The sequence below is a fragment of the Salvia miltiorrhiza genome, chromosome 8 (genome assembly GCF_028751815.1).
Source record: "Salvia miltiorrhiza cultivar Shanhuang (shh) chromosome 8, IMPLAD_Smil_shh, whole genome shotgun sequence".
NCBI classification, from domain to species: domain Eukaryota; kingdom Viridiplantae; phylum Streptophyta; class Magnoliopsida; order Lamiales; family Lamiaceae; genus Salvia; species Salvia miltiorrhiza.
Window position 1 is genome coordinate 17,587,689 of NC_080394.1, and position 10,535 is coordinate 17,598,223.

General features: G+C 40.4%; 1 protein-coding gene across 1 annotated transcript; it reads right to left on the reverse strand.

Moving 5' to 3' along the window:
• Nucleotides 1-7,346: 7,346 nt before the first annotated feature.
• Nucleotides 7,347-9,571, reverse strand: LOC130998142 (protein ALP1-like). Its single transcript, XM_057923576.1, has 2 exons — nucleotides 8,299-9,571; nucleotides 7,347-7,435 (listed from the first exon to the last, which is right to left on the reverse strand). Exons 1-2 carry the CDS (start codon nucleotides 9,569-9,571, stop codon nucleotides 7,347-7,349), a joined length of 1,362 nt encoding a protein of 453 aa, XP_057779559.1.
• Between the last annotated feature and the right edge of the window lie 964 nt (nucleotides 9,572-10,535).

Here is a 10,535-nt window from a genome sequence, read left to right on the forward strand (position 1 = left end):
GGCTTGGGCGACGAATTTTAGCTCTCAACTTCTTTCTTTCTAGAAAGCGGGTATTATCACGACTATGTGGAAGGTTTGGGACTCTAGAAACTCCTTGATTTTTGATAATGAGAATTTCGATCACCGCCGGATCTTAGCCTTCGTCAAGTCTTTTTTTAAAGAAATTGATCTCAATTTTAAAGACATTGGCAATATTGGCAACACTTGGTCGGAGTACTTGGTTTCCCGTGCCATTGGTGTTCGCAGTCGTCCGTCTCCTCCGCCTTCTATGGTGGAGGTCCATTGGTGGCCGCCTACTTATCCCTGGATCAAAGTTAACACGGACGGCTCTGCGTTGGGAACGCCGGGGATCATTGCAGCTGGTGGCGTCTTCAGGGATCACTATGCGGTCGTTCGTGGTTGTTTCCACATTAAGGGCGGCACTGGCTTCGCATTTGAAGCCGAGCTTCTTGCTGCCATCACCGCCATCAACATTGCTCATGACAGGAATTGGCTTTACTTGTGGATTGAGTCGAATTCTATGTATGTTGTTCGTCTGCTTGAGTCCAGATCTATGGACGTCCCTTAGTGTTTTTTTGCTTCCTGGAAGAATACTTTGCGTCTTCTTCAAAACTTCAACTTGATCGTCTCCCACATCTTTAGAGAAGGGAATCATCCGGCGGATATCATGGCTAGTAATGATCGTGTTGAAGGTTTGTGGTCTTTTGCCATTGATGATATTAAACTTGTGGTTGCAAGAGACATGAATACGCATAGCCATGTGCGAATCATTCGGAATTAGGCGTTGGGTGTCTTTGTGGCTGCCTGCGTGTCTTGCGCTGAAGATGGATGAGCAGTTGGTTTGGAGCGTCGTTTCAACCTTTTTTCAGTCTTTGGGTGCGCTCAAAACTGGGGTTCAAACGGTCGGGCTTCTTTGGCAGCTCGGTGGTAAGATTTTCTTCTTATCGACTTCGAGATTTTGGGGCAGCATGATTTGTCGTCGATGCGCTGTTCCCCGTTCGTGGCTAAAGCCTTCTTACGGCTCTCTTGCGTGCCTTTATCGGAGAGCCGTGTCTCTGCCTTCTTCTTGGCAGTTTTGGGAGCTGAACGAGAGAAGGTCTCGGCGTCTGTTAGTTTGCTGTGGTTCTTTGCTCGTGTGCTTGTTCATGTGGGCGAGCTCTTGCTGGAAGTTGGGGGCTGGCAGTTGGAGCTTTGTTGGCAGGGAGATCCTCTGCTTCGAACGGTGGTGGTGTTTTTGTTTGAATACCTGGTGGGTGGAGGTGGCCTTTGCTTATACGCAGGTGATGGGAAGCCGTGCTTCCGTTGAGATCCACTGGGTTGATGCCGTGAGTTGGCTTCGTGCGCAGCATGCTGATAGTAGCGGATCGGATGTGGGCTGGATTTGTTGGGGTTGGAGTGGCAGTGGAGCCTTTCCGTGTCCGGGTGAGCTCGGCTCGGGGGCGAAGCTGGTCGGACTTCCTTGGTTTTCGACTCCCCTTCTCGGGGTCGAGTTTTGGTGGGATTCAGCCGATGCCGTCATTGATGAGCTGAGTCTCGGAGTTTTATCTCCTTTTTCTTTTTATTTGTTTGACAAGCAGTGTCTTGTCGGTTTTCTTAGTTTCGTTCTGCTTTGTTTTGGTGTTTGCTTAGTGTCTTTTGTTAGTCGTTTTTGTGATGGGAAGCCGAGCAGCTTAGGGGTGATGGTCAGGCCGGAACCTTTGAAGTTGTCTCAACCCCGCTTCCCTTTTCACTTTTCACGTTTGCGCTTTAACGAGCACTCTTTTTCCCCTTTAAGGATTTTCCCTCGCGGGTTTGCCATAGAGGGGTTTTAATGAGGCTCGGCTCTTAGTTTGCTCTTTGTGCTCTCAAGGGTTTTTTTTTGTTTTTTCTTTTAATAAAATCTCATTTAATAAAAATTTGTTTATCTATTTTCATAAATAGTGATAACAATCATATATTCTTATATTTATCATATCATTATATATAAATATTTATATAGATTTTTTAATTAATTAATGGAGTTTGATTAGAGGTGGAGATTGATTAGAGATTTAGAAAAGAATAAGAATGAATGAGAGTCGAGGAAAATTAGAATGGAGTGATACGAGGCCATATAGGATAGAATTTATTTTGCTATTATATATATATATATATATATATATATTCAGATTATAAAAGGTGGAAACACAAGTGAAGTTTGATTGTTTGAATAGAGTGGCGATTTTGAATAACTAGCAATATAATATGCAATAAATGAATTGAAATTTTAAACTTGTATTGATTTGGGCATAATTTCGGCTAAAATATTGAATGTGTGTTTACAATGATGATTCTCATGCTATTTATAGGCTATTATAATTGATGGGTATTTTGGTAATTTTAACTTCGAATACGGGGGCATTTTCATCATTTCAACTATGTTCTTCTTTAGGTCGAAGGATAGTTTCGTCTCTTCAGATCTTCGAGTGCCACGTCGGCCGACAACAAATATTCTATCGCCTCCATATGCTAGGGGTTGTTACAGGACCACCTACAGAAAAGGTTATGAGACTACTCATAGGTGCGCCACATAGTGTCAGCTAAAAGTAGCTTTTGTCTGTTTCTTAAGCTTCGCATCTCGAACATCAGCTTTGGTTACTGGTATCAAATTCCCTCAGAGTTGTTCAGGTTATCTCATTATTTGACTCATCCTTCTTTATCTTCCGTTTTGGTGCTTTCCATGTTCATCATTAGATCTACACAGGCATCTGCTCTGCAAGTCCTTCATTTGAGTTCTCTATTCTTTTCTTGAGCATTGATTTTAGCTATGAGACCTTCTTCCACCTTCAGCTATTCTTTCGGATATGTTGGCCTATTATGTGCGTATTTGGGCCTACTTGATGATAAATAAAGTGGGCCCTAATACGATCTTCATCACAATTATTGAATGAATGCAAACTAGAGGCAAAGAACACGACGAACACTTTGAGTAAAGCTAACAAAATTTTGATATTTAAAGCATATTTACAAATTACAATGCGAAAACTGAGAGTAAATAATATGTGCATACAAAGGGAAATGAACAAGTATTTATAGACAAATCAAAGCTTTGTCGTCGTCTTTTCCTCAATCATCGGCTAAATTTATAAACTCGTCTTTTCATAGGTTCATGTGTAAGGTAGTTGGTGATGACATCAACTAAATTTGTTACACTGAGATCTCCAATTAATGGTAATGTTTATCTTCTTCTAGAAAGGTTGTTGCTAATAGGACTGCAATTCTAAACTAAATTAATCTCTCTTGCACATTATCCCTTTTCATTAGCGTTGTTTGAGAGCATGTTCAAATTCCTTCTTTCACCTCAACACTGACATGTTAATTGTTTTCTTTTCTTGCTATTGTGATATGGTCGTTCATTCTTCTCTTCAGACATGACTTACATGGAGTAATATAATCCTTCAGAGTCTTAGGATTTTAGGTCCATCAGCCATGCTCTTTAATTAATGGGTCTTATCTTATAAGGGTTGCACAAGACTATTCACATTAAATATATATGTCTAAAATTTTTTGAATCATCATTATTACGACTAGGGATGAGCATAATTCTCCAAAATCGAATCGAATCGAACCAAACCAAAATTTTAAATTTGGTTCGATTAATTTGGTTAAAACCAAATTAAATTTTGGTATTTCGGCAATCGGTTAGATATAATTGTTTTTTACCATATTACCAATAACCGAATTACATATATATTATACTTCCTCCGTCCCAACTATAATGAGACTCTTTTTTTGGGCACGAGAATTAAGAAATGTGTATTTTGTGTGTAGATGAAAAAGTGAAAAGGTGAATCAAGATAGGTGGGACGCCTAAAATGGAAACAATCTCAAGATAGATGGGACGGAGGGAGTATTATATTTATTTATTTTTCTAACATTTAAATTTTAAGGGCAATAGCATGTAAATTCCCAAACTTTATCCACTTTCTCATTTTGCACCCGTACTTCAATTTCGGCCTATAAATACCTAAACTTTATTAGTTTTCTGATTTTGTACCCACACCTCAATTTCATCCCGCTCAAAACATTCTTGACATGGAGAAGAGATATTCTGGTCTGAAAAATTCTTCACCAAATTCATGAAACTCTTCAACGAATCTAGGTAACGATGTGGACATGAGAACAAATGATATCAAGTTGTGCAAGCATGAAATCTCTCTCATTAACGAGATAACGAGAGAGAAAGACTTAATTAATATTTGAGATAGAAGAAACGAAAAAAATATTAAATAATTAACTTGGCTCATTATCTGTACAAAACGAGGTCGTTTAATTATTTCTGAGACACGTGTGTGTGACACGTCAAAAATAATATTGCCACGTCAAATGTATTTTGGGGGTAATTCATTGTCGGGTGCAAAATCAGAAAACTAACAAAGTTTAGGTATTTATAGGCCAAAATTGAAGTATGGGTGCAAAATGAAAAAGTGGGTAAAGTTTGGGAATTTATAGGCCATTACCCCTAAATTTTAACCCTTATAGCCTTACCTAAAGCCTATTCGAAAGATATTGAGTGTTACCTTGGTTTATTATTTGTTTGCAACTTAGAAATTGGAACTTTGGAAGATTTTAAGTATTATTGTGTTGTTGGTAATGATTGATTTTAAACTTTGAAGATTGTGATATTTTAAACTATTTATTTTTATTTGTTCAATTGTGATATTTGTTATTGGTGGTGTTCAGTAAATTGTGATATTTTACAACTTATATATGTATTTTACAGGTCATTCACTGGAGAAATGCTGGAGAGCCGTTAGGGACATGGGCAAACAAAAGAACACCGATGAGGTGGTGTCTCCGGTTACCGTGGTTGAGCAGCAGATTCCTAATGCCAAGGGTGAGCCTGCATGGCAGGCCAAAGGGAGTTCAAATGTTGATGTTCTTGTTAAACCTTTATCGGGGCCTGATCGCCTAGACGCGGATATGGTACCGGTTAAGAAGAAGGATCCCCCTTAGATCGGGGATGCTAATTGCTTTCAAGTGCTTGATGAGGACATGGACGAGGAAGTGAAGGAGACTATCATTGCGGACTCTGATTATGTGGCTGTGATTAGGGGCACGACTATGGAGGGTGAAACGGCTGGGTCACCTAACAATGAGATGGACAATGACTTGGTTACCGATAAGGAGGACTAGGAGATGGAGAAAGCTTTGGAGATGGAGGCTCTAGATGGCTCGGGTTTGAGCAGTCCGGAGGGCAACAATGTTGCTCTTGATAAGTCTCGGTTGGGCTTGGAGAGGGAGACTTCGGCTGGTTCTGTGGGTCGGGTTTCTCCGCAGGATGTGGACAACAGCGGGGGTAAGGAGTCGTCCATTCCTACTTCGGAGGAAATCACTAGTTGTATTCTTAGGTTAGATGAGCAGGTTAGTCAGGGAATGCAAATGTTAGTGGATCAAGCACCGACTAAACGTGGACGGGGTCATCCTCCGAAGGGTATGGAGAAGCCGCGTGTACCGCTGGCTCCAGAAGATAACATCAAAAATCGCCTCAGAATTGCGGAGGAAATGAGTTATACACCGAGGGATTTTGTTATTGATCAGAGCAGGAATGCGAGTATGCGAGTTATGGATAATATTGCCAATGGCCGTTGGTCAAATGATATGGGATTGGACGATGTCCACACCAATATGGGTTTTCTTTATTGCTAGTGTTTGTGTGATTGGGTGTATCTCTTAGTTTTTTGCTAGTTTCTTTTTTTCTGTTGTTTTACGAGCTCATTTTTGAGTCTCGGGCCCCCTAATCTGCGTTCTTGTACTTTCAAGGGCTTTTTTCTCTTTTTTCTTTCTTTTTATAAAACTTCCATTTAAGTAATGTATTGCCTGGGTAATTATTTGTTAATAGAACACATTTTTTTAGTTTAATATTTAATTAGTTTTGAAGAAAATTCGGAATAACCGAATAACCAAAATAATTATTCAAAATCAATTCGGTAACCAAAATAAATTTGATTTGAATATCATTTTCAAAATTCAGTAATTTGGATTTGTCCGTACCCAACGAATTACCGAATACTTGCGCCTAATTGGGATAGAGAGAATAGTTGTTTCACCAAGACTTTTTTATAGAGTCATGGACCCATCGGATGAGATTTAGTGTCTCATAAAATTTGGTGTGTGTAATATTTTTGATAAAATAAATTTTATTATAGTATTATGAATTATACTAAATTTTTATTTCCAATAATTAAAATTTAAAATTTTTTTATTTTGTCTTATGAAATTTGAGACGGATTTGATTTTTTTGGCATATTTCTCCATTTATGTCCTAAAATTGTTGAGTTGACTGTCTTTATCGTTACCATTTATTTATTTATTTTTAGAATACCATTTATTCAAGCATGGCAGCCTGTGATCAACGTGGGGAATTTCTTAGTGAGGAGTATTTCTTCTCATCTAAATTAAATATGGATGCACGAAATGTACACCCATTCATTGTCGATATTTTGTTTATATACATGGCTTGTGCAGAGTACTCGTTCATGTCATATATATTATAGACATGTATATTAAATTGGCTTAAGGTATAAATCCACCTCTAAACTAGACACCCCTAGCTAGAGCGTATACCCCCTCATTCTCGACCTTGGCCCAAACGGGTTAAAATGCACCCTTTTTATGAACTTTGGGGGTGTATTCGAGACAAGGTCAAGAATGAGGGTATACGCGCATGTCAACTTAAATTCTTTTTTTTTTTTAATTTCTAAGTGAGGCCTCCTACTCGCCAAATGAAAAGAAGTGTTAGCGGCAATGATATAGAGGCAGCGGTGTTTTCAGGAAAAGGGGGCGAGACATAGACCTCACAAATTTTTGAAAGCTATCGGCGACGACGTCACTGAATTTTAGAGAAAGGGATGGTGGCGCCAGGAGTTGACAGACGAGCACCATCCTTGCCTAGTCCTTCAGTGGCGGTAGCCAGAAACTTTTATAGGGGAATTAGGACTCGATTTGGGTATTCGAAATTTCACGAGAGAGAGAGAGAGAGAGAAGAAGAAGAAGAAGAAGAAGACGAAGGTTGTGTGTGATTGAGAAGGGAAGCTAAGGAGCTCGCCGGCAGCCCACTCACCAATTGATCTGCGTGAGTGGGCTGTTGGTGAGCTCCTTAGCCTTCCCTCTCAATCACACACAACCTTCTTCTTCTCTCTTTCTCTCTCGTGAAATTTCGAATACCCAAATTGAGCCCTAATTCCCTATAAAAGTTTGTAGTTGTCACCGCTGAAGGGCTAGGCAAGGGTGGTGCTCGTCTATCGACTCCCGGCGCTACCATCCCTCTCTCTAAAATCCAATGACGTCGTTGCCGGTAGCTTCCGAAAATTGGTGAGGCCGTTGTTCTATGCCTCGCCCCTTTCTCCTGAAAATGCAGCTACCTCTATGTTATTGCCGATGACACTTCTTTTCGTCCGGTGATTAGGAGGGCCCACTTAGAAATTAAAAGGAAAAAAAAAATTCAGTTAACTTGTGCGTATATCCCCCCATTCTCGACCTCGGCTCAAATACAGCCTCAGAGTCCATAAAAAGGGTGCATTTAAACCCATCAAGTTAACGGCAAGAAACGGCATGCACCCTTTTTATGGACTTCGGGGGTGTATTTGGGTCAAGGTCGAGAATGGGGAGATATACGCTCTAGGGGTGTGTAGTTTAGGGGTGGATTTGTACCTTAGCCCTATTAAATTTTATATATATATATAGGGAGAGGTTCAAGAAAGAACCATTAAATATATATATATATATATATATATATATATATATATATATATATATATATATATAAAGGTTGGAATGGTTTCAATGAATTCGCTTGTATATCATGAGTTATGATTTAATGTATCCTATAACTGATATTTATCCATAGAGGAATTTTTTTACCTTGATTCGAATTTTGAAAGGAGCGAAAATTTTACTAATTTTTTTAATATCGTTATTTAACACTATATATTGTCTTATTCATCACTATATACTGATTTATTTATTAGTCTCATATCTCACGAAAAATAGCAATCTCACTAGAATTTAACTTTATAAGAGCATCTCCAATGCTTGTTGCTTAGAGGGGTGTCTTAGGAGTGGGCCCCACCTAAGACACACCCCTCTCCAATGCATTGTGTCTTAGGTGGGTGCTTAGATCCTCATTTCCACAAAATTCATATTTCTACACTTTTATTTTTAAAATTCAAATTTTATTAAAATTAAAATTCTACATTACAATAATTTAAAGACATAATTTAAATACAATAAAAAAAATAAAAATTACAATAATTTTCTAGGGCTCAATCGGACCAAAACGAGACCAAATGTGCTCCTTCAAGTCCAAAGTGAGGTGAGCATGCATCTCCGCGTCTCGCATGGATGCTTGTCGTGCAACAAATGCACGAAAATCCGACGGAGCACCGGTACGAGGTTGAGATGCGGCGCTACTCGAAGCTTCGTCGGCGTCTTCTTCCCACTGTGTTGCTTGCTCGCCTTCGTCTTCGATGATCATGTTGTGCAAAATGATGCACGTGAACATGATGTCGCTCATCGCCTCCTTGCTCCAAAGACGCGCAGGGTCTTTGACGATTGCCCAACGAGCTTGAAGGACGTCGAAGGCTCGTTCAATATCCTTGCGAGCCGCTTCCTGCATCACTTTGAACCTCTTCCCCTTCGGATCCGTCGGATGTGTAGGACTCTTCACGAATACAGGCCAATTGGGATAGATGCCGTCAGTCAAGTAGTACCCACTTGTATAGTAGGCATCATTGACTTGATATGTGACCGGCACCCCCATTCCTTGCAGTCGATCGTTGAACAACGTCGAGTTGTTGAGCACGTTGATGTCGTTGTTCGAACCAGGAGTCCCAAAAAAAGCATGCCAGATCCATAGATCTTGCGAGGCGACGGCTTCGAGGATGATGGTCGGTTCCCCCTGATCGCCGCGAGTGTATGCGCCTTGCCATGCCGTTGGACAATTCTTCCACGCCCAATGCATGCAATCAAGGCTCCCTAGCATTCCCGGGAAGCCGTGCTTCGCTTCGTGCATTGCTAGAAGCCGTTGGCAGTCAGCGGAAGTCGGCCTCCTCAAGTACTCCGCGCCGAAGAGTTGAATAATGGCTCGACTGAATCTGCGCAAGCAGTCCAACGCTGTGGGCTCTGCAATCCGGAGATACTCGTCGTATTGGTCCGTTGCCCCACCGTTAGCTAGCATACGAACAGCGACAGTGTATTTTTGCAATGGCGCGAAGCCGGGCCTCCCAAGTGCATCCGTGCGTTGTTGGAAGTATGAATCGGAGGCGACGGCATTAACGATGCGCAAAAACAACGCATGACGCATCCGAAAACGACGGCGGAAGATGTTGTCGGGGTAGATCGGATTTTCATCAAAGTTATCCGCGTGCAAACATACAGCGCCGGCTTCACGGTCCCGACGAATGAAAGCCTTCTTCTGCGCGCTTCGTCGCCGACGACGAGGTTGCTCTTCTGGATCACCAATATCTTGAACAATTTGGTTAAATTGTTGTACAAGATTGGAAAATTCTTCAGCACGTCGCTCGTCCTCGTGGCTTGATGAGGAGGAAGACATTTTTTGTAGATGATTTTTTGATGTGGAGATGTGAAATGAATGAAGAAGAGTTGTGATATATATAGATAAAAGGGAAAAAAAATTAAAAAAAAATAAAAAGATGAATTCGGCCGTTTGCTTCCCAACGGTCATTTTTAAAAAAAAATATATTACAAACGGTCAAAATTTTCAAAAAACAATCGAATTAATATTTTTTTTAATAGGCGCCTCAGCCGGACGCGCCATAACCTTCTTCCTCTCGGCCCGGGTCTTCGCCTCGCCACGCCTTCGCACCAGGCCGGATCTCCAGTGCGGCGGCCATTTCTTCACCCCGGCTCGAGGCTCCCTTCGACCTCCGCGCTGGAGGTGCTCTAAGAAATTTTATATATATAATAGGGTTCAAATGATAACTTTTTCTTCTAAGTGTGAATTTTTTAGAATTATTTTTAGTTTTTGATTGTCAAGAATTATGGTGGATGTAATAAATGAATAGGCATTTTCAATTCAAATTTCATGCGGGGTGATTTGTTTTTTTTTCGAGTGCAGTTAATTTTACAATGAATACAATAATTTTATACGTTCAATGCACTATTATCAATTCTCACGATAAAATATACTCTCTCCGTCCAAAAATTTACATATATTTTAATAAAATATGCGCAGAGTTATTAGAGTGTCCACAACGCGCGCGGCTCTTACCGCCGCCTCGAGCCCTGCTGCTTGCATTGCCCCACCGCTGCCGCATCCGGCAGTTCGAACCACGATCCTCCCCCTCGTGCCCGACTTTATCGTGCATATATATGGAAACTTCATGTGAAATGGCTATTTTGTCGATTTTTTTTTATTTGTTTTGACTGTTGCCAACGGTCCTCAACACTTTTTTTAAAATTTGTTTTTTCATTTATTTATTTTTATATACTACACTTTCTACATAGTTTTTACACCACCATTAAATTTGAAAAATGGAACAATCAATTTTAAATGG

Excerpts from the sequence above, each read along its gene's own strand:
- LOC130998142 (XM_057923576.1), bottom strand. The coding sequence starts at position 9,571 with ATGTCTTCCTCCTCATCAAGCCACGAGGACGAGCGACGTGCTGAAGAA. Across the intron at positions 7,436-8,298 it reads GAAGGAGCACATTTGGTCTC|TGGGCCCTCCTAATCACCGG; the intron begins GTTTTGGTCCGA and ends TTAATTTCTAAG.